At 40.3% G+C, this 24,915-nt stretch overlaps 1 protein-coding gene across 4 annotated transcripts in view; it reads left to right on the top strand.

Moving 5' to 3' along the window:
* The first annotated feature begins 7,693 nt into the window (after window positions 1-7,693).
* tmem37 (transmembrane protein 37) overlaps window positions 7,694-24,915 on the top strand; it is a 22,277-nt gene continuing 5,055 nt past the window's right edge. The window contains exons 1-3 of one of the 4 annotated variants that reach the window (XR_006312160.1): window positions 7,694-7,766; window positions 14,845-15,229; window positions 16,661-16,780. Coding sequence is in view for 1 of the 4 variants with exons in the window: in XM_043693989.1 (XP_043549924.1) it covers window positions 22,449-22,454 (6 nt within the window). In the remaining 3 variants the exon portion in view is untranslated. Of the gene's footprint in view, window positions 7,767-14,844; window positions 15,230-16,381; window positions 16,781-22,433; window positions 22,455-24,915 lie in introns of those variants that run through there. The other 3 variants (XR_006312159.1, XR_006312161.1, XM_043693989.1) reach the window with 3 other exon arrangements.

Here is a 24,915-nt window from a genome sequence, read left to right as displayed (position 1 = left end):
GTAGAGGATATACCTTGGTAAGTTTTCCACATTGTCAGGTAAATGCTACTGAACTGGAACAGCTTGGCTACAGGAGTGGCAAGTTCTGGAGCCCAAGTCTTCAATACTATTCCCAGAATGTTGTCAGGCACCATGGTTTGCAGTACCCAGTGTTTCCAACCATTTCTTGACATGGCGTAGACTGAATTGAATTGACTGCAGACTGGTATCAGTGGGGACCACTGGATGAAGCCAAGATGGATCATCCACTCGGCACTTCTAGCTGAAGATTGCTGCAAACTCTTCACCCTTATCTTTTGCACTATGTGTTGGGGCTGTTCATCTTTGAGGATGGGGATGTTTGAAGAGCATCTTCCACCAGTAAGTTGTTTAATTGCCCACCACTATTTACGACTAGATGTGGCAGGACTGCAGAACGTAGATCTGATGTGTTCGTTGTGGGATCTGTTCACTCTCTGTCACTTCCTGCTTAAGCTGTTTGGCATTCAAGTAGTCCTGTTTGGAAGCTTCAGCAGGTTGACACCTCATTTTTGGGCATGCCTAGTGCTGCTCCTGATATTCCCTCATTCACTTTTGTGAACATGGAGAAGTTACTTTTTGTTCCCTTATTTAAATAATTAATATGCATAGTGAATAGCTGGGGTCCTGTTTTGTTAGGCTGAAAGTGGCTAACGGGTTCTTTAAGGTCTGATCAAACTGAATACGTGGGCTGCAATACATAGCAAATTTATTAGCAAAGGTGTTGCTAGATTTGTTGGAAGCCTGTCCCATTTAGCACGGGGATAGTGCCATACAACACGATGGAAGGTATTCTCAATGTGAAGGCTGGACTTCATCTTTACAAGGACAGTGCTGTGGTCACTCTTACTGATACTGTCATGGAAAGATGTATATTGGTAAGGATGAGGTCAATTATGTTTTACCCATTTGTTGGTTCCCTCACCATCTGCTGCAGATCCAATCTAGCAGCTATGTCCTTTCGGACTCGACCAGCTTGATGAGTAGTGCTGCTGCTGAGCCACTCTTAGTGGGGACCATTGATATTCTTTACCCAGGGTACAATCTGCACTCTTGTCACCCTCAGTGCTTCCTCCCTGTTGCTCAATGTGGAAGCGTACTGATTTATCAGCTGAGGGAAGACAGTGCGTGGTAATCAGCAGGGGGATTAGCCATGTTGAACCTGAAGTTATGAGACCTGTTGGGGTCTGGAGTCAATATTGAAGACTCCCAGGGCAGCTCCCTTCTGACTGTATACCACTGTGTCAACATCTCTGCTGGGCCTCCTGCCTGTGAGACTTACCCAGGGATGGTGATCCTGGTGTCTGGGACATTGTAAGATATGATCCCATAAGTATGACTATGTCAGGTTGTTGCTTCTCAATTACGTGAGCTTTAATTTTACATGGTCATCTATTACATAAAATAGTGATATTCTTGCCAGAATATAAGGTTGCTGTCTCATTAGAGAGAGATGACTGGAGGTGGTTTAACCTGATAGTTACTGTGCCTCAGGCGAGGGAAGAGGTTAACAAGAAAAATCTTTCATGGGAATTGAACCCACACTGTTAGCATCACTTTGCATTGCAAACCAGATATGTGACCAGCTGAGTTAACCAACCCCTCCACATACCCCCCGCCAGTCTATAATGTGAGAACTTATTGAAAGCCTTTGAAAGCTCAAGTAAACCATGTCCACTGGCTTTCCTTTGTCAACTCTGCATGTTACATTTTGAAAAGATTCCAGTAGATTTGTCTAGCATGACTTTCCTTACAAAAATTCTTGCTGAATTTGTCTGACCTTGTCACTGTTTTTGAAGTGCTCTGCTATTAAATCTTTTATTTGATTTGATTTATTATTGTTACATGTACTTGGGTGTTGTGAAGGTCATACCACACAAAGTTTGTTAGAGTGATAAAACAGGGCATTACGGCTGCAGAGTAAGTGCAAAAAGTGTGAGATCAACATTAAATTTGAAATTTGAGAAGTCTATTCAGAAGTCTAATAGCAGCAGTGAAGAAGCAGTTCTTGAATCTGATGATACATGTGTTTAAGCTTTTGTAAGTTCTGCCTGATGGAAGAGATTATAACCAGAGTGGGAGGGGTCTTTGACGATGTTGGCTGCCTTCTTGAGGCAGTGAGGAATATAAGTGAAGTCAATGGATGGAAGGTTGGCTTGTGTGATGGACTGGGCAGTGTTCACAACTTCTGAAGTTTCATATGGTCCCAGGCAGAGAAGTTTCCCCATTACAGATCTCGGTCTAATATGCCACGTTTCACTATTTTCCCTCGACCTCCTTGTTAAACAGTGGGGAATCATTAGCCACCGTCCAATCCATAGGAACTGTACCAAAGTCTATAGAATCTTGAAAGTTGACCACTAATGCATCCACTATTTCTAAGGTCACTTCCTTAAGTATTTTTTTTAAGGTACTCAGATGGTTTTGTTTATCTCACATTGGTTTCATAAAGCTTGCCTCAATCTGTGGTCAGATGGCCACAGCAGCCACTTTTTTTATCTTTCAGAAATCATTTTAGTCTGTGAAGGTCTTATATTAAAATCAAATGATGTAAGTTAAAAGTTTGATTGTCCATGTTTACCACCATCCTATCAGTGGGTGACTTCAAGAAATCACTTCAATATTTTGATTGTTTATTCAATCACTTTGAAATATCCCTGGCCATAATGCAAATATATGACGTTCTTCACAAACAAAGAGAAAGAAAAGTTTTTTTTTCAGATTAGATTGATTAACAAAATTTATGGGAAATATATGGAATATTTATGGATACCAGTAGAGTAACGTTAGTAATTGAGATGAAATCATTGAAAAATGGGATAAATACTTTGACTGCAGTATAAGTGATGAAAACCGAAGAAAAAAGATCAAAGATGTCACAGCAAATCTAGGAATAATAAGAAGCATGAATAAAATCATCAGACCAACACTGAATAGAATGAAATATGGTAATGCAGTCAGACCAGATGAGATATCAGTGAATGCATGGACCTATTCAGATAAGTCTGGGGTTCAAATCCTGAATAAGCTATACAATTATTTTACAATGAAAAAGAAAATTCAAGGGCATGGGGCCAAACATTTTTGCATCGACATTTAAAGAAAAGGGACACATTCAATATTGCCTCAACTATCTACGAATTAAATTACTGCTACATCATAAAAATATGGTACAGAGTCATGGACAGAACACAGCAAAATGACAAATCTTTGAAAGCCGGTTTGGTTTCATGACAAGTAGAAACACCACAACGTACTTTTTTGCTTGAAGGAAATGGTGGAGAAATATTGAAGATTCATTGCTATATGAAGATTTTATTCACGTGTCAAGCGAAGGCTTATGACCAAATCTTTTGAGGGGATAGGTGTCCAAGACAGGTTTTAAAATTTGTAGAGACTCTGAGACGTATGTACAATAATTACAGGCATGTACAAGGAACCAAGGAATAGAAAGAAACAGTGTGGGCAGGAATGAGGATTTGAAAGTTTACACCAAGGATCATTCATCACTTAGTTCCTTCTTCATAATTGTCATGCAGGATCTGAGTCAAGGAGGAGGAAGTCCCATGATCAGTGATATTTGCAGATAACATGGCTTGGAGAGGGTGGACGCTAGGAAATTGTTTCTGTTAGGCGAGGAGACTAGGACCTGTGGACACAGCCTTAGAATTAGAGGAGGTAAATTCAGAACAGAAATGCGGAGACATTTCTTCAGCCAGAGAGTGGTGGGCCAGTGGAACTCATTGCCACAGAGTGCAGTGGAGGCTGGGACGCTAAATGTCTTCAAGGCAGAAATTGATAAATTCTTGATGTCACAAGGAATTAAGGGCTACGGGGAGAATGCGGGTAAGTGGAGTTGAAATGCCCATCAGCCATGATTGAATGGCGGAGTGGACTCGATGGGCCGAATGGCCTTACTTCCGCTCCTATGTCTTATGGTCTTATGGTCTTAACATTGAGTTATATGAAGGAGATGATCAGAATGTGACTGAATATCTGAAGAACGAGAGGAGGCAGGGGTACGATGATCAGCAGACAAAACATTCAATATATGGGCTGTCAGTTTGATTCTAGGGAAAACAAAAGACCAAAATTAAGTTGTAAAGGTTATGGAGGAAAACTTAGGGAAAATGAGTAGCTTCAAGTAATTGGGGTCATTGAGGGCAGGAGTTGCAAGTAAAGGGATGGAAGTTAAGCAAAAGGATTAGTTGTGTTTGGAGTAATTGCAAGAGATATAGTGTAGTGTTGTGGGATATGTTGCCATCACCAAAGAGGAGAGGAATACTGATTGGCAAGAAAGAGATGTGGATGCTGAGTGACAAGATGTATGGAGTGACATGAAAGGACAAGATTAGGAACAAGTACATCTGGGAATCAGTGAAGACTGTTAGAGCATCAAGAAAGTAGCCAAGATGAGTTTGAAATGGTATCATGACATGCTGCATAGTGAATTTTAGAATTAGCTTTATGTCATGTATTTGGAGTGCAGGTTCATAGTTTCTTGAAAGTGGACTCATAAGTGGATAGGATAGTGAAGAAAGTTTTTGGTATGCTTTCCTTTATTGGACAGAGGATTGTGTTTTGGAGTTGAGAGGTAATGTTGTGGATGTACTAGACATTGGTTAGGCCACTTTTGGAATATTGTGTGCAATTCTGGTCTCCCTCCTATCGGAAGGATGTTGTGAAACTTGAAAGAGTTCAGAAAAGATTTATAAGTATGTTGTCAGGGTTGGAGGATTTGAACTACAGGGAGAGGCTGAATATGCTGCGGCTGTTTTCCCTGGAGCGTAGGAGGCTGAGGGGTGACCTTTTAGAGGTTTATAAAACCATGAGGGACATGGATAGGGTAAATAGACAAGGTTTTTTTCCTGGGTTGGAGGAGTCCAGAAACAGAGGGCATAGGTTTAGGGTGAGAGTAGAAAAACTTAAAAGGGACACAAGGGGCAACTTTTCACAGAGAGGGTGATGCGTGTGTGGAATGAGCTGCCAGAGGAAGTGGTGGAGGCCGGAACAATTACAAGATTTAAAAGGCATCTGGATGAATACATGAATAGGAAGGGTTTAGAGGGATATGGTCCAAGTGCTGGCAAATGAAACTAGATTAGATTAGGATATCTGGTCAGCATGGACTAGTTGGACCAAAGGGTCCATTTCTGTGATGTACATCTCTTTGAGTCTACTCAAATGAGTACAGAGAAGAGTTTACAAGTCGCCACTTATGGTATCACCTTAGTTACAAAGGACCCAATGTCCAGATTCTTAAGTACAAATTCGTAGGGAGAGAAAATTAGAAACATGGAGAAATAAAAAGTCTAGCATTACCAATCATAGGAATAAATTAGAAAAGTAAAGAAATAAAAAAGTTCAGATTAACAGTCCTTCCAACCTAGTCCACACCAGGCCTTGCCTCCAGACCATGTTGGGCTTCATCTCGAGGCCAGTAGACTGCTCTGGAATCATTTCAACTGGAAGTCCATGCTGGGCCACCTGGAGTCTGCTATGCCGGGCTGAGAGACACCCACATCAAGCCAAAAGATTGCCACAGCTGGTCTGTGTTTAGGCTGGGAGTTCAGGACATCGTTGAAAAGAAAGAATGGAGAAAAAAAAAACAAAATTGAATTTAAAAAAAAGAAATGATAGCGCCGACGAGCTCTGGCTGAAGAGTCCTACTCTGCCACCATCTTGGATCTGACAGCGAGGACATGTTGTGAGGCAGCTGATAATGATGGTATTCTCAGGAAGGAGGAGAAGAGGAAGGCCTAAGACCAGCTGAAAGGATGTGGTATTGCAAGACCGAAACATAGCAGCACTAGAAGAATAATAGGTTATTGACTGGAAGTGATAGGAGAAGATAATTAAGCCAGCATTGTGGTGACCCCCAAGAAAACTGGGAGAAGCTGAAAGTAGAAGGTTGAAATGTTTCAACTGATGACATAATAACTGATATTCTGTGTTCTGTTTGTGAGTTAGATCCTAATTGATAGCTCCATTGTTTGGCTAATAAATATTCAGCTGCTTAGCTCTTTTGATTCTGATGATTAGATACAAACATCTGACAGCTCAGTAAGATTAGATTAAGTATCAAGTTTAAATTTAAATGAGTACTAGGCTATGTTTTGTAATAAATTCTGAAGCTTGGTAAAGGCGTAGCCTTTGCCTCCCAATCATTGTGTGGCAAACTTGCAAAGAAACAGGGCCCTAGGAGTTCTCCAGAATGTAAGAACCATGGCAGCTCCCAGGATAACTGGCACAGACCTCCAGAATCTGGCACCAATAGTCACAAATAATTTGAACGAAGATGGAATGGAAGACTTCTGTTGACGAACTTTCTGCCGAGTCCTCACTATGCAGTTCAGGTATGGTCTATAGCCCACTTCACCTGAGAGAATCCAATGATGGTGGAGAATTACGCTGCCCAAGTTGCTTGACTCACCTTAACCTCCCCCCCCCCATGACGCCATGAGCAGCTGTGATTGAGGAACAAAGTGTCATCGGTGATATCCCATTTCTGGATTGAAGATTACCACAGAAGTCCACAGTTGCTCCTTGAAATGTGACCCTGGCATAAAAATTCAGGGTAACCGTGACCCTTTTCTCTTTCATTCAGGGGATGTGGCAGTTTGACTTTTCTTTGTGGTGGGGTGGGGGATGCATCTACAATGTTGTCACACTGACAGAATTCAACTCTTAATGTAACATAAACTGTTACATGTGCAACATATATTTGAAAAAGATTATATAGCCCACAGCTCTCTGTTGTGGGATGATATTGAACATTCTTGCCCAGTTTCCAGGCTGATGTCTCCACAGCTCCCCGATAGATGCACCTGTTATCCCTGGACTACTTGTATTTAAGTTGCAGGACTGATCATGGCCCAATCCCTGGACTCTGAGAACACCAATTCCCTGGCTCTGATAGAACCAAGTGCTTGATTGATCTTGATCAACCACCTGGACAAGGATCAGACTAGCCTCTGGGCTAACTGAGGTGACTGCCTCTGACAGTGGGAGGCTCTGTTTGCATAGTGGTAATGTCATTGTAGTAGTGGCAGAGTCCCACGCTCATGTTCTGGGAACATGGGGTTTAAATCCTAAGGTAATGGTGAAATATAAATTCAGTAAATGTTTGAAATAAAAAGCCAACCTAATTGTGACTTTACAATCAATGTTGCTTGTTCTAAAAACCCATGTGGTTCACTAGTGTTTTTTAGGCAAGTAAGTCTGTCATCCTTATCTTATCTGGCTTACATATGACTCCACTCCCACAGCAATGTGCATGGCGTCCAAATCCAAGAACTTTTTTAAAAAGTAAAATCCTGCTTGACCCAACTAAGCAATGCTACCCTTTGATTCTCAGGCATGGTTAATTTGTTGGGACTCATGCAATGTTTGTGACATAAAGTGTTGACAAATGCTGTTGGTTTTAAATTGATATAACTCATGTTGAACAGAGACTGTTTAGATTCTCTGGGAAGGAGAGGAGAGTTGGAAATAGTTTATAAATGAGACAAGTTGGGCTAATAATCTCATTTCCTGAGTCGTAAGAATCTGAAGTTACCATTTAAAGATTAAGGGAAAAATCAGAATATCGTTTTCTCAATGTTGAAATTCCAATTTTTTTCATTTTCACCAATGTACCCAACTTTATCTTGCCATTGTTCTCTCCACCCCAAGCAGGGGAAATTGCACCATATGTTTTCAGATGATACTGTTCTGGAACAACAATGGGGGAAAAGAAACCTTGCAAGGTACCACATTGGCTAAGTTAGGAAAGTTAAAATAGGTGTAATTAAATTGATAATTGTTTCAGCAATTATGAATATGACAGTTATGTAGGTTATTTGCCCTGCAGTTAGCCACACTGATTAGCCATCCATTAATTAACTGTTACCACAGAACAAATGAAACTGACCCGATCAGAATTGCAAAATTCATTGTCAATGTGTTTTCAAGGTGCCTTTGCTGGCTGTATTTTGCAGAGTAACTATTGCACTTGCTGTTTTGTGACGGTGTTTTGTATTTCTGTGGCAAATTGTGCCACCTACTGGAAACCTTTAAAGTGAAAAAATACAACTTACAAAGTTAACTAAAATTAGTAAAATTTGATTAGAATAAATTGAAGTTTTGAATGTGACTTGGAAGCCCAGTAATGATTTAAATGGAATCTGAAAGTTTTATTTCATTCCTATATAGTATTTATTGTTCAGTGTTAGAAATGGTTATGCTGCAAATAATGATCATGTTTGAGCTAATTCAAATTAGTTATCTTTTCACCGATTCATAGAATGTGATATCCCAAAAACATTTTATCTATCATTTCCTCTGCTTCCACCACCTCTCTTCAGTGTGCAAAGTTTAAAAAAAGAAAGATCACTCATTTCCACCCATACATAGCATAAGATGTCCCCAAAACATTTAATGTATCTTTTCCTCTGCTCCCACCACCTCTCTTCAGTGTGCAAAGTTAAAAAAGTTTTTTAAAAACTCACTCATTTACATATGTTTACTCAAAAGAAAAAAATAGCAAATCTGCCTTATAGACACCTAAATAATTTTCAGGGTCACCACAACATAATGGTTTTTGTTGGTGAATAATAATAATATGTGCAGTACTGAAATTTAGTTTCAAGTACAATTAAAATAAATATCATTAAGTATTTATAATGATTTTCCATAACGTATTCAGATATATTTACAGTTCACTATGGAAAATACATGTGTAAAGATCACTTTCAGTTGAGCATTACCTTGCCTGCATTGACACCATGCAAAGTTGTTTTAGCCTAATGATAACCTTTTTGGCTTGCAACCACAGTACTTTATGTTAATAAGTCTACGCCACATGTTTCTTGGAATGAACACAGATATTTGATTCAGAACTTGTCAGAAGCAAAACTGGCTCACAACATACAAATTATGGTTGTTCAAGCAGGTCAGAAGCTGAATATTCTGTGACGAGTGCCTCACTTCCAAACTCTCAAAGCCTCTCCATCAGCTGCAAGGCATAGGTTAAGATTGTGATATAATGTTCTCCACTTGTCTAGCTGAACAGTACTAAAGAAGTTTGATTGCATCTGGGCCATTAAAGTATCCTCCAATTTAAATATTCCTCTCTCTACTATCAGTTTATCCTAACTTAAGTATATTATCTACAGGATGTAATTCACTAACTTGGCAGTACTTTGATAACCTCTCCCAAAGACACAACTTCAGTCATCTAGTAGGACAAATTCAGTAGGGGAATTAGAATACTATCTTCTCCAAATTCTCCTCCAAATCATACCATTAGCCTATGCATCACAGATCTTTCATAGTTGCTGAGACACAATCCTTGATTTATTTAACGTTTACATAATTGTGAGAGTTCCTTCAGCACATGGACATCAATGGTTCGATACGAAGTCTTTCTGCCATCTTCTCAATAACAACCAGGAATGGATAATGAGTGCAATTCCTCCCAGCAATGCCCAAATACTCTGCATAAATATTGAGAAAGTATACACTGTGAGCCTATGTGATAAAATGCTGAAGAAAATAACCAATGAAATTGAAAGAAATAAGGAAAATATATATAATTATGTAATTTATTATGAGGCATGGGATGTGTGGATACAAGTATCACAACTTTAGAATGTTTCTACAATGAGTACATTTAGAAATTTTATAAAACAAGCATTTTATTCTTCTAAATATTTCCCAACCGCATGCCAATAATATTATTTGCACATGAAAAAAATGAAATTGATTCCATGAAGCAACTACAAAAGATATTGATAAGCAGAATTTCCAAGAAAGTATAATCTGTCTTTATAAAAACTGCATTCTTAAAGACGTTGTTAATTGCACATTGGATTCAGCTTTTCTAGTGGTTTAATGGTCTGGATAGTTTAACTGTGAATAGGGTTAAAATTGTCCTCTACGTATTTACTATGAATTTTATGATATCTGTGAATTAGTGAAACCATAGTTTTTGGCCTACGAGGAATATATAATATAGACATGCTAATGAACAATTTATACTGTGGATTTAAAAAAATAATTTTAGTGGAATAATTATTATGTATCAATGCACATATTCAAAATCTGAGTTCTACTCACATTGTTTTATCCAAAGAAATAATGGATTTCACAGTAATCTGTAGCAGTTTCTATGGACACATAAGGGCATAGTCTGCCTTTGCACCAAATTAATTTTTTGTTAGCTTATTGTAATCCATGAAGATTATATCATTCTTTCATCGGGTAGTCGGGCAGACATTAGGTTGATAACTGAAAAATAAAATGGAACATATTGAATTAGTAATTAAACTACCAGGAGTCATCGATTTGTAATTGATTCCAGTATTTATTCTAAGAAAATCTTGTGTTTCCCTCTTTTATCAGTCAATAATACACAGTCATCCCATTCCTACTATAATATCAGGTGCAGAAAAAACAGGTTTTGCTATAAAAGTGTTTCCTTGTATTTTATAAGTTCTTAATAATTCACCAATAAAATCAATTTCATGTTCAGTCTATAAGATATTAGGTTAATTGCAAAGCTGTGTGCAAGAATCCTGAGGGTAATATTACCTGCTAACGAGCTTGTTATATGATTAAGTTTAAATAACACTGTCAAGAGAAAGCTATCATTAAATCATCCTTTAAACAATTTAATTAGTTCAATTTTAATAGCTAAATTACAAATTTAACAAAACTATTGTGACAACCTATTATGAAAAAGGAAAGGAACTATTGCAACTAGTATATATAAAAAAACAAATATTAGAAAATTGAATGGGAGCACAGCAGTTGGGTTTTCTCTGTATTTCCAACAATGACCTCATGGAAGAGAAAGATACATGAACATAGTTTACACTATTTCAAGTGCATATCCAAGTAACTTTCTAAATGCATTCAGGGGTTCTTTACCATCCTTTCACCAGTAACTTTCTCACCCCCACCATGCTGTGAAGAAAATATTTATTTTCTACACTGTTATAATTTTCAATCAATTACTATATATCTATGCCCTCTGCTTATTGAATTCTGCTAAGGATAGTAGGTCATTCCTGGTCCTCTTTGTCTAGACAAGTCATCATTTTATAGACTTCCATTAGGTTTTCCTTCACCCTCCACTGTTCTAAGAAAAACAAGCCCAAGTCTATTTAATCTTTACTCTTAGTTAAAATTCTTCATTCTCGGCGATATCCTTGTAAGTCTGTTCCATACCTGTCGAGTGCAGTCTTATTCTCCCTATAATTCAATGACCAGAGTGTACATAGTACTTTAGCTGTGGTCTGACTACTATTCAGAGAGTTGGATTTTGACATTTGGATGGCTGACCTCAATGTGTATGCATGCATGGATCAGTTCCCCATAATGTGGATAATACTAGCTCATGGCAAGAAACTGCAATGTGAAGTATTTTAACATGAGGAAGCTATTGTGCTACATCTACCTCATGGTTCTTGCTGACCTCCATTGGGTGTTGGAAGGATTTAGAGGTTGATAATCAGCTGTTTGACCATGTTATCAGCTTATCAGTGAAGTGAGCCAGTATTGAAGATTCAGCACCATTTTGAGGGTTTTGACCTCATTTATAATGATCCAGTGAACTACAAGGCATGAAACCAGTATCCTGATTCACCTCACTGGATTCAAGCTATCTATCATTGGGTCATCTTAGCTGGTAATAGGTTACATGGGGACACGGGGACATCCCAACACACTAACAATTCAAATTAAATTTTGTGAAGACAGGAGAGGAACTTCTGTTTCTGTTGACCTGTTGCATCCTCAGTCCTTCATAGTGATGAAAATTCCACAAAGACTAAATCTATCTTTCTTCATTATTTGAGCGTTCAGTATACAGTGAAGAAGCCAACCTAAAGTAACAGCAATTAAAACGAAAGAGGTTTCAGTTTGGAGGCCCCGATCTCTGCTGCCAAAACAAATTAGTTGGAAATACTATCCTGAATGCTTTCCATATTTAAATAATCATGTCTACTTAAATATGAAGGATTTTCCACATCACCACATTTCAAATCCTGTCAATGAAATTCTCACTAAGAGTCCAAGAAGCAGACAATGCAAAGCATAAATTAGCCCTTAATTTGGATCTTTGAAACATGCCAACTTTGTTACAAAGGATAAAATACTGCAATTGACTAGCTTGTAATAGTCTGCTTTATGATGAGCCTGCCTAAATTGTCTTTCACTATAACCTAAAAAAACTGCTGGGATTGTGTAAACCCCTGAGTTAAGTGAACAAAGTGGTGCTCTGTACACATTGAAGCTGTCAAACTGATAATTAATGGGGAGATGGATTAAAACAAAAATCTGCAACAACTTTCTGAAACTAATCAAATGAAGATAATCTTGAGAGAGACTGTTGTATAGACCTATCCAGTCCCCCTCCCCCTCCCCCAATACCTTTCTCTGCCTTGCCAAACTGGTCCTCATCCTTCATAGCCTTTCTTTAACTCCTCCCATTTCCTCCAAATCCAGGGGGACACCACGGGCACCCGTATGGTCCCAGCTACCCGTGCTTCTTTGTCGGCTATGTTGAACAGTCTCTGTTCAGTACCTACACAGACACTGTGCCCCAGCTCTTCCACCATCTATGACTGCATCGGCGCAGTGTCCTGAACCCAGGCTGAACTGGAGCAGTTGATGAACTTCGCCCACAACTTCCATCCCGCCCTCAAATTCATTTGGTCCATCTCGGACACTTGCCTTCCCTTTCTTTACCTCTCCATTTCCATCTTTGGTGACAGTCTCCAGATGGATGTTCACTACAAACCCACGGACTCCCATAACTACCTGGACTACACCTCCTCCCACCCAGGATCCTGCAAGAACTCCATCCCGTTCTCCCAATTCCTTCAACTCCTCCGCATCTGCTCGGACAAGGAGACATTCCACTCCCAAGCATCCCAGATGTCCGCCTATTTTGAACAACGTGCTTTTCCTCCCTCTGTCATCCAGACAGCCCTCCACTGCACCACCTCCATTCCCCGTTCCACTGCTCTAATACATCCCTCCAATCACAATAAGACTGACTCCCCCTTGTCTTCACCTACCACCCCACCAGTCTCCCCCTCCAACGCATCATCCTTAAACACTTCTGTCAACTCCAAATAGACCCCACCACCAAGAACATCTGCCCCTCCTCACCTCTCTCTGCCTTCTTCAAGGACCATTCCCTGGGACAGTCTTTGGTTTGCGCCACTCTCCCCACCAATCTTCTTGAACCCCCAGGTACCTTCCTCTGCAATCGGGAAAAGTTGCAAAACCTGCTGGTACACCAACCCCCCTCACCTCCATCCAGGGCCCCAAACAGTCCTTTCAGCAGAGACAAAGGTTCACCTGCCTCTTTTTAAACTTAGTTTACTGCATTGAGTGTTCCTGATGTGGTTTTCTCTACATCAGGGAGACCAAATGTAAACTTAGGGAACAGTTCGCCAAGCATCTCAGCCAGGCCCAGTCACTGCCTATTTCAATTCCCCTTCTCACTCCCTTTCCGACATGACCATCTTTGGCCTACTCCATTGCCACAATGAACCCCAACAGTAAATTAAAGGAACAACACCTCATCTTCTGCCTGGGGCAGCCAACAGCCTGGAAGATTCAACATTGAGTTCCCCAATTTCAAATAACCTCCTTTCCCAGCCCCTGACTCCCTTCCCAGCCCCTTCCCCTCCCAGTCATTTAGCGGATCCATTCCTTCCATTGACCAATCACGTCGTACCCTCTACCTGCCTTCACCTATCCCCACTTCACCATCCTGCTCCGCCCCTTTATCTGCAGCTTACCTAACACCCACCACCAGTCTTGAAGAAGGATTGAACCTGAAACACGACTTCTCCACCTCCTGATGCTGCCTGGCTTGCTGTGTTTTTCTAGCTTAGTGCCTGTCCACTTTGGATTCCAGCATCTGCAGTTTTTTTGTCTCTAGAAATAGGCAAGCAAGCCACTCACTTGCATCAAAGTACTAAGAAGTCTCAAAGTAATGAATCCAGCTGGTCACCTGGCCACTTATGTACCTCAAACATGGGGCGGGGATGGCCTAGTGGTATTATCATGCGACTGTTAATCCAGAGACTTAGATAGTGTTCTGGGGGGTTGGGTTCAAATCTCGCCATAGCAGATGGTAAAATTTGAATTCAATAACAAAATAAATCTGGAATTAAGAGCTTAATGATGACCATGAATCCATTGCCAGGAAAACCTATCTGGTTCATTAATGGGAGGCACAGTGGTTAGCACTGCTGCCTCACAGTGCTAGAGACCCAGGTTCAATTCCCGCCTCAGGCAACTGTCTGTGTGGAGTTTGCACATTCTCCCCATGTTGCCGGGGAGAATGTGCAATTTTACTCCGGGTGCTCCGGTTTCCTCCCACAGCCCAAAAATGTGCATTTTAGGGGAATTGGCCATGCTAAATTGCTCATAGTGTCAGGTCAAGGGGTAAATGTAGGGGAATGGGTCTGGGTGGGTTGCTCTTCAGAGGGTCGGTGTGGACTTGTTGGGCCAAAGGGCCTGTTTCCACACTGTAAGTAATCTAATCTAATGTCCTTTAGGGAAGGAAACTGTCATCCATACCTGGTCTGGCCTACATGTGATTCTAGACTCACAGCAATGTGGTTGATTCTTAACTGCCCTTTGGACAATGTGCTGCTGTAGTCAGTGATGCTTTCATCCTGTGAATGAATAAAGGGAAAAAAAATGACCACATACAGGTAGTTCTCAGATAGCGAGTGTTCCGGCAGCATGATTTGGCTATAACGTCACTGAGAAATTAAAGAACGGTTATTTCAAGAACGATTACTTCTGTTTGCCCTGCAGAAATTCATCAAGGATCTTTGGAGAGCACACTACAAACATGAAACCATTGTCATCTGGAAGAACAAGGGCAGCAAATAAACTTGAATAGCTACAAGTTCCTTTCCCAACCATTCACCCTCCAGATTTGGAAATATACTGCCATTTCTTAAGCGTTGCTAAGTCAAAATCCTGGAATTCCCTCATTACCTGCACTGGGGAGGTAGCTACACCAAATGGACTGCAGTGTTTTAAGAAGGCAGGTCACCATCACCTTCTCAAGGCCAACTAGGGATGGGCAACAAACGCTGGCCCATCCTGTGACATCCATATTCAATGAATGAGTTCAAAAGACTATTTAACAGGCAGAGGCCCATAATATTGACCAGCTCTGCAAGTTTTCCTCCAGGTTGGTTTTTGGGTTGGGGTCCAAGAAATCCCCCAGTGAACTTTCTAGGCCCACTGTAGAGCTCTGAGGACAAGTTTTCCTCTACCCTCATGGCATCTCAAATTCTGGCTGCCCAGTCTTTCATGGAGGGCTGGCAAGACATCCAAACATTTGTGTCACAATCCAATGCTGCTTACCACTTCAGCTCTTAACATACATAGAACATAGAACATTACAGCACAGTACAGACCCTTCAGCCCTCGATGTTGCGCTGACCAGTCATACCAATCTGAAGCACATCTAAGCTACACTTGCTTGTCCAATGACGACTTAAATGCACTTAAAGTTGGCGCATCTACTACTGTTGCAGGCAATGCATTCCATACCCTTACTACTCTCTGAGTAAAGAAACTACCTCTGACATCTGTCCTATGTCTATCACCCCTCAATTTAAAGCTATGCCCCCTTGTGCTCGCCATTACCATACTTGGAAAAAGGCTCTCCCTGTCCACCCCATCTAACCCTCTGGTTATCTTATATGTCTCTATTAAGTCACCTCTTAACCTTCTTCTCTCCAATGAAAACAGCCTCAAGTCCCTCAGCCTTATTAACCCTCAGTCCCTATTAATACTGATTCGTACTTCTGATTGGCCAGCAGCTCACTGAGATTGGTCTTCTGCCTTTGAATTGTCAAAATGAGAGACCTATTTTTCCTGGATGGATGGGCTCTTCCCAGCTCTCTCTTTATCATTCCAGATATTTTACATTTTACTATTTCTTTTCAGTGTCCTGTTCTGCTGCTTCCTTTGCTCTCAGCATGATTACAAACAAATGGGCATTAGCATTGGCTATCTGAAGGATTGATGGGACAGGGATCATGGCATCCCATGAAATTCAGTCTATAGCATTTATATCCTTATTAACAATGATGCTTCCTTTAATGTTTTATAAACCTATATCACTAAGTTCCCCTGCTTTTCTAAAGCAATGAGTCTGCTTCATACAAAGTATACTTACTTTAATAAAAATAAAGAGCATTATCATACATTTAATGGCATCAACTTCCATTTGCCATTTCTTAGCCCATGCCCCTGACTAATCAATATCCTATTGAAATTTTCTTTAGTCTTCTGAAGAACTAACCATACAAATAAATTGTATATCCACTCCTAGGTAAAGGTTCAGGCAAAACTTGTTTTTACCACAGCCAGTTCAGCATCAGTTGTTACACCATCGTCCAATCCTATTTGCAGTGGCTCACTCCATTTCTCAATATATTCTGCTTTATGGTAACTAAAAATAAATTTTTATTATAATTTATTTCCCTTTCAATGTTAGGTTTTTCTCTGCTATGCTGAAACCCTCTATCACCCTACAGACACACCTTTTGGTACTTTATTCATCATTATTCAATGTCATGGCTTTAAATGATGATCTTGTTTTTCAAAGTAGTTTAGAAACTATTCCTGACGTGCCTCTCATTGTGGGAAATTCGGTGGGGATGGAGCAGAAGAAGTCTGCTGCGATGCCAAATGAAAGATCTGGCCTCATGTCTCCATCTACAATCTAAAGGTCAATGTAAATATGACTCAATCTCGATCAGGTCCAGAATCTGAACCATGTTGTAATTTCTCCATCCCAAGGATGAATGCAAATTGCATGATCTTAGCTCCAAAGTTTTCAGACCTAGTATTTATATGATCTGCAAATTTGAGTTTAATGTAAAACCTGTCTCTTTACCTGCTTTCATTATTACTTCCTTTAAATAAAAGGATAAGTTGCAACAAAAGTACACTTTTAAAGAATAAAAAGAATAATTGAAGATTTTCAGTATAGTAGAATGTGCACCTTTTGGTAAATGTGCATGGAAATTATGCATTTACCTTTCATTGTATATACTTTGTATATGCATAAACAGCTAAATTCTACAGACCTTGGAAATCTGACATGATCACAGAGAAGCTAGCTGGCCTGATAACATCTGTACAGAGAGAAACAGAGTTAGCTTTTTGAATCTGGTATGATTCTTCTTCAGAACTGAAAAGAGCAAAGTAAACAAGACATAAGATGGAAATGTGTTGCTGGAAAAGCGCAGCAGGTCAGGCAGCATCTAGGGAACAGGAGAATCGACGTTTCGGGCATTAGCCCTTCTTCAGGATTCCTGAAGAAGGGCTAATGCCCGAAACGTCGATTCTCCTGTTCCCTAGATGCTGCCTGACCTGCTGCGCTTTTCCAGCAACACATTTCCATCTCTGATCTCCAGCATCTGCAGACCTCACTTTCTTTTCTAAACAAGACATAAACAAATCATGGCTGAGGGCGATGGAGGAAGAATAAATGAAAAATGGATAATGGACATCATGTGGCCTGAAGTAATGGAATTCAATATTAATACCTTGAGGCTGTAAAGTGCTTAAGCAGAAAATGAGGTGATGGTCCTCAAGCTTGTATTATACTTTGTTGGAGCAGGCCCAGGGCAGAAATGTAGGCATGAGAACAAGCCTTATTGAAATGGCAAGAAACCAAGAGGTCAGGATCATTCCTTTGGACTGGGTGAAGGTGATTGATCTTGCCAATGCAAAGAAGACAGCATTGTTAAGTACAAATTAATAGACTAAATTGAAATAAGTATATGTGAAACACTGCTTCACCTGGAAAGTGTGTTTGGGATCTTGGACAGTGAGTAGGGAGGAGGTGAATGGGCAAGTGTTATTTCTTCTGTGATTACATAAGAAGGTGCCATAGGGAAGTGAGGAAATGTCAGGAATGATGGAGAAATGGACCAGGGTATTAAGGAGAGAATATTCCCCACAGAATGCTGACCGTGGAGAGGCATAACATAAAACTAACTTCACTACAGCTTGTAGAATTCAACATCCAATCATAACTTTCAAAAATGAATACAATCTGCACCATTTGAAACATTTCAGTTGCCTATTTTGGTTTCCATGTCTGAGATTGCGAACTTGTATTATTGTAGTTAGTTGTTGTCATGGTCATACGCACAGGAAGCGATACATTAGATTTTAAAAGACCCAGCTCTCAAAGGTCCTTACAGTCAGCAGAGAGGCACTTTCACTATATAAGTCTGAAGCGAAATCAAAACATATCCCAGAGTTGTCGGTGTTACCACTGATTCATGGCTGAGAAAAATTCTTAATTTACTACTCCTGTTAAAATACTATTTCTGTATCAACAGTTGCATGCAGCTCACACATAACGTCATTATTATCTTTTGACCACTTTGCTTCCTTTTCACATCATCTACCATGTTCCTGATGCAAATATATTAAACTTGCATGTTGCCAATCGAAACAATACCTGAAGATAATTAAGAAGTGTTTTCAGATTCCAGCTCGTACTGTTATTGATATTCACACTTCATGTCAACTAGGTTAGATTGATTTCTTACCTAGGATATTTGTGATGGATGAATTCCAATGTAACTGTGAGAGTTTTCATTCCTGAACTGTTGGAGCATGTTTTCTAGGACATCAATCATATAAAGGAATTGATGGTATTTCTTAATGTCTGCAGGGTAAGGTGCTTAAAACCGTCAGTGAAGGATAAATAGCATAAAAGGTGGGCGGACTTTTTAAAAACAATATAATTCACTGGATGTGCGCACCACTGGCCAGGCCAGCATTTATCACCTATTCCCAAGAAGGCAGTTAAGTGCCAACAACATTGTTGTGGGTCTGGAGTTATGTGTAGGCCAGACTAGATAAGGATGGCAGTTACCTTCCCTAAAGGATATTAGTGAGCCAGATGAGTTTTTCCTAACAATTGACAATGGTTTTATCACCATCATTCAAATTCTAATTCACATATTATTTGCCATTCACATTCAACCATCTGCCGTTGGCAGTATTTGAACCTGGATCCCCAGGACATCACTAGGGTTTCCGGATGAATAGCCTAGCGATACTTTTCTGTTTCATTACATTGCCTAAAAAGGTGACAATAGCCAGCATTTTACAGACTTTCGAGAGGTGAAGCAAGATTTGGTAAAATTGCATAAGCCATTTCAGCTCTTTGGTAGCATTGGTCGGGGGTGGGGTTCTGACCTGCAAGACCTATTAAAGGCACTTAGTTGTCCACTGCCATTTATTGTAGGAGGTTATGGTTCCGAACAGGGTTACTGTTCGTTTTGCATTGGCTCCATTGATTCTAAAGATGTCAAAGATTTTGGGGAGAGGCAACAATTGCTACTGTAGCTTTTGAAGAGAGCAGATGTATCAGTACCAGCTGCTTAAGGTTTTAGTAATTGTGCCTGACCAAATGTGGTTGTACTTATTGCTATTGTGGATTAAACTTGTTATTCAGGGAGAGTGCCTTTTCTGTACATGCTCATCTTAGTGGTGTATAGACTACCGCTAAGGATTAGATAGGCCCAAGATAAAACAAAGACAAAGGAGGACTGGTGACAGCAAACTATCTTAAACAACCCTCATTCAGTGTCACAATCTTATAGCGGTGGAAATAAATGTACTAGGAGTGGTCACCTAAGAAAATACCACACCACCTGCATTTTATCAGCAATGTGTAGACTGTCTGTCCATTTAGGAGCTGTCTGGTGAGGGTTGACAGCCTCCCTCTGGGCTCAAGTTGTGGGTCTATTAAGTCAGACATTCTGTGGCTCACAGATAGGGCCCTTGTTGGCTGCTCTATAGAACATCCACTTGGCCTCAGCAGCAGCCACTTTTCCTCGCCTGAGACTGTCTGACCGACCCTATGACCCCTGACTCCACTCACTGGTTCAGCATCCCACTTTTGCTGACACATTATGGACACCAGGGAGAATTAATTTGAATTATTTTATTCTCTTCTGATCATAAGTAGAGGTGATTTTTAATTTCTCCTGCTATTTGTTTTTAAATAGGCTGTGACATCTTTTCATATAAACTCTTTACATCTTAAAACAAAGAAATGCTTTTTCCTTTACACTTTCAAACACAAAAGAAATAAAGAAAACTTAAAGGTAATTTGACAATATGGCCAATAGTTCACTTGATGTTTGACTGAGTCCAGAAGGTCAGTGTCCAGTGAAGGCTCTTTTCAATTGGCATTCAAGTTCCGGTGACTACGATTGGCTGAAGGTGCGGAATTCCTTTTGAAGTTGACAAAGGCTTAAAGTTGTTATGTAGTTTTCCACTGTTTGTCATTTTCCTTCAAGCGTTATACTTTGAAGATTTAGACTATATGCAGGCTTAGAATTAGAGTAGTGCTGGAAAGCACAGCAGATCGCTTTCGCCATCACTTTCACCTATATGCAGTCTTAGCTGAGCGTGGAGTATGACTTAGGTGTCGAGAGTGCGGTGATGGAAAAGCACAGCAGGTCAGGCAGCATCAGGAATCCTGATGAAGGGCTTATGTCTGAAAAGTCGATTCCCCTGCTCCTTGGTGCTGCCTGACCTGTTGTGCTTTTCCAGACCACACTCTCGACTCTGATCTCCAGCATCTACAGTCCTCACTTTCTCCGGTATGACTGAGATGCTACCAGTTCGATGCTTAGCAGACTGACTTGATGTAAACAGCAAATTGATTTTTACCAAACTGAATCAAGGGTATAAAAATATACAGTTAAAGCTTTTTCTTTCCAAAGGCCAGAAGTTTTAGTCACGTGATAGAGTTCTTGGATGAATTAATTTTAACTGGCAGCATAATTTCTGAGTAAACTTTAGTTTTTACCTTTCTGGCCAAGACAACATTCATTCTATGTGATTAGTTTTTTAAAAATTCATTCACAGGATATGGGTGTCGCTGACTAGGCTAACATTAATTGCTCATGTGTAAAGGCTGAAAGGGCAGTTAAGGGTCAGTCACATTGCTGAGGTCCTGGAGTCACGTGTAGACCAAACCAAATAAAGAAGACAATTTCCTTCCCTAAAGGATGTTAGTGAACTAAATGGTTGTTTTTTTTTTCCTGACAATTGACAATGGTTTCATGGTCATCATTCAACTTTTTTTAATGAATTCAATTCAGGAAGGAGACCCTAATGGGGAAGACAGTGGAACTGCAAAGGCAGGAGTTTCTGGGATTAATTCAGGACGTTCAACAGGAATTCATCCAAACGAAGAAGAAAGCTACTAAGGGGAGGAAGAGGCAACTGTGACCAACAACGAATGCATTAAAGCAAAAGAAAAAGTATATACTGTAGTGTGGTGATAATTAGTGGGAAACCTTTAAAAACCAGAAAAGGATAACTAAAAAGCAGTAAGGGGGAAGGAGTTGAAATATGGGGGTAAGCTAGCTAGCAATATAAAAGAAGTGAAGGGAGAAGAATGGGGTTTAGAAACATATCAACCATGATTGAATGGCAGAGCAGACTTGATAAGCCAAATGGTCCAATTCTGCTCCTATGTCTTATGGATTTTATATTCTTATTCTCCACAATCCTGACCAAGTTAACTCTGTTTGTTTGTTTGGTCCAGTTTTCTTATGACGTCTTCACTGATGGTAGCAGTTCATGAGATGGAAGGCTGCTAACTTACTACCAAAGGGACTTGGGAAGGTACTTCCTCAAACACTGACCTACAGACTATTATCTTAATGATTGTGAATGTCTCGCTCAGCTGCCGGGCATTAGCAATGACACTGGGTCAGAAGGTGTTCGAGGATATGGCATTATGTTCTGTTGTGGTTGAATAGTATCTGTCAGTCCCATGGTACCAAGGTCAATTTCATGATTCAATGCCTGAGTACTGATATTTCTCTGTGTGTATCATTCTGGGTCCTGGTCACAGTGCTGATAGCATTCTTCTGTTCTGTCATCTCAGCTCATGTCATTGTGCTGCTTGCCAAGTCACTTCTATGTCATTAGGAGCAAAAGTCAGCAATGCCTTCTTGATGACCTCCTGGGTTGGGAAACCTTCCTCAAACATATTTGCTTTCCATCATTCTTGTCCTAAAAGTAAATACATTCACAATGTCAATTCCTTTAAAAGGCATCACTAACATCCTATTCCCGCCAACACAATAACTGAAAAGTTGCTAGTTGATAGTAAAAGAACCCTTGCAGATTACCTTAATGAAATGAGAAACAGTACAGTTGTTTTGAGTTCAATTCCATTATAACTTTCTCTGATTTCTTTCAAGAAGTAAGATAATGTAAAGCTTTCCATATGTGGAATAGAGTTAACAAATAATTCTAACATGAACACAAACTCTTAATTCCCCCGTTTTTTCTTGCAGAATGCCAGCTTCCTTCCTTCTGTCACATGTTTCACTGTCATTAGTATGAAAGTGAGTAAGAGCATCAGCAATTAAACCACAAATGTCAGCAATGTCTGAAGTAACCTTTGTAGGTGCTTTGCACGTGTTTTTCGAGAGATGTTTTGTACAGGGGAATCCGGACTAAAAAATTATTTGAGTACGCTCCAGAGGTGAGGGGAGTGGTGTGGGCGCAGGTTTTGCACTTCCTGGGGTGGTAGGGAATTGTGCTAGGAGTGGGGTGTGGGCTGGTGGGAGGGGCGTGGACCTGATGAGGGACTCGCAGAGGGTATGGTCTCTCCAGAATGCTGATAGGGGTAGGGAGGGAAATATATTTTTGGTGTTGGAGTCCGTTTGGAGTTGGCAGAATTGGCGGAGGATGTGAAAGTGGAAGGTGAGGACCAGGGGGCTCTGTCCTTGTTGCGTTGGGAGGGGTGGGGTTCAAGAGGGTGGTGCGTGAAGTAGAGGAGATGCGCTTGAGGGCATTGTCAACCACGTGGGATGGGAAGTTGCGATCATGGAAGAAGGAGGCCATCTGGGACTTTTTGAAGTCGAATTGGTTATTCTGCAAATAAATGTGTCGGAGGCAGAAGATTTGGGAATAAGGGATGGCGTTTTTACAGGAGGTAGGTGAGACCTCCTGTCTTACTCAAGACAACCAAAAATAGATCTTCTTTTTCAGCCATAAACTGGATGAACACATTTCTAACAACAAGAAGAAGGCTTCACAAATCCACTGCTCCCGCCACATTGCATATCATAGAATTCCTACAGTGTGGAAAGAGACCATTCAGCCCATTGACTGTGCACCAATGCTCAGAAAAGCAACCCACACAGATTCTGTAACCCTGCATTTAGCATGGTTCATCCACTTAACATGCATGTTACGTACAACTTACCCATGGCCAGTCCACCTAACCTTTGGACTGTGGGAGAAATCCATGCGGATATGGTGATTGTGCAAACTATACACAGTCACCCAAGGCTGGGTCCCAGGCACTGTGAGGCAGCAGTGCTAACTGCTGAGACGCTGTGCTGTCCCTTGTATGTGGTTGGCAAGAAATGGGTTAAACTTAGCAATGCATTCTAACAATGTCCATTATGTGGCAAGCCAAACTTTTCAAAAACACCCCCAAAAGCTGGTGCACATTTTGCTCAATTACACACAAATGCAACAATGTTTTCATGCCTCCAGTACATGAGCTCCTTTTCAAGTATTTCTTCAGATATGAATCCAAGGTTAACCGATACTGCCTGATTAAATATGTAAGCAATGCTTTTTCCTATTCCTCAACGTTCTCAGGAGTTTGATTCCAACAGGTTTTCATCCATCATTAAACCCACCTCTGAGTGCTGACGATAATGTTGAGAAGTGTTTACAGATAAAAACAATAAACCTAAAAGATCCTGTTGTTGGGGAGTACACTTGCCACTCATGATTGTATTTTTTCATCACTAACTCTTGTTCAATAAAACAATCCTTTTGCACAACATCTAAGTTGGTCTTTGAATGACCACATTGATTCGTGAAATGGGCAATTCCAATGTTGATCTCCCTGTATCTAAAGTGAAATAACATGCTTATTCAAGATATGTTGGAAATCAAGGTGTTTGGACATTGTGTATCTATTTTATTTACCTGGTGATTCAGGCTCAGTAACCTTGTCAGGTGCAGCAGTCACATTCATATCTGTAACCTCTATCCAAGTAGAAGCGGTGGATGATGTGAGCCTGGCTAACTCTTGATTATACAGTTCCACCTTTTATTATAGTGAAATAACTGTCATTGTTTGGTAATTGCTTTAGCTGCCCTTCAAGTTGCTGTCTCTTTTAATCCTCTTCTGACAGCCACTTTCAAATGTTCTCTTCACTTTTAACAGACCTCTCTATAATGAGAGAATTAAACCCTAGCCAATTTTTTGAACAGATTCTTTTGTTTTTACTTAAAGTAGAAGTAATAATTGCAATGTGTACATTTAATAATATACTTGTGTTATGAAGAGAAAGGAGTATTTTTCTGCTTCATTGGTTTTGAGAAAATATATTTTAAAGGAAAATACTTTACAAAATTTTTGAAAAAAGCTCTGTTGTCTTAAAAAAAGTCATATGAGCACTTTTGTGATTAAAGCATCTAAATGGATCATGTGATTGTCAGAGGTCAAGGCAAAGGGGTGGCTATGTGGGAATGTTTTTTGTTTGCTTTGTTGCATTGCACTCTGACAATTTGAGACATGGATCTGGGAATCTGAGAACTACATTCCTTGAATAGTGGCTGGGAGTATTTCAAAGCTTTCTAAGCATGTTTAATGTCTAGGTGAGACTGTTTTATATAGCAGCTGAAAATGTGTTGCTGGAAAAGCGCAGCAGGTCAGGCAGCATCCAGGGAACAGGAGAATCGACGTTTCGGGCATAAGCCCTTCTTCAGGAATGAGGAAAGTTTGTCCAGCAGGCTAAGATAAAAGGTAGGGAGGAGGGACTTGGGGGAGGGGAGTCG

This window comes from Chiloscyllium plagiosum, chromosome 7 (assembly GCF_004010195.1).
Source record: "Chiloscyllium plagiosum isolate BGI_BamShark_2017 chromosome 7, ASM401019v2, whole genome shotgun sequence".
Taxonomy (NCBI): domain Eukaryota; kingdom Metazoa; phylum Chordata; class Chondrichthyes; order Orectolobiformes; family Hemiscylliidae; genus Chiloscyllium; species Chiloscyllium plagiosum.
The sequence above is the reverse complement of the archived record's forward strand: the minus strand, read 5'-3'. Positions and strand labels throughout refer to the sequence as shown.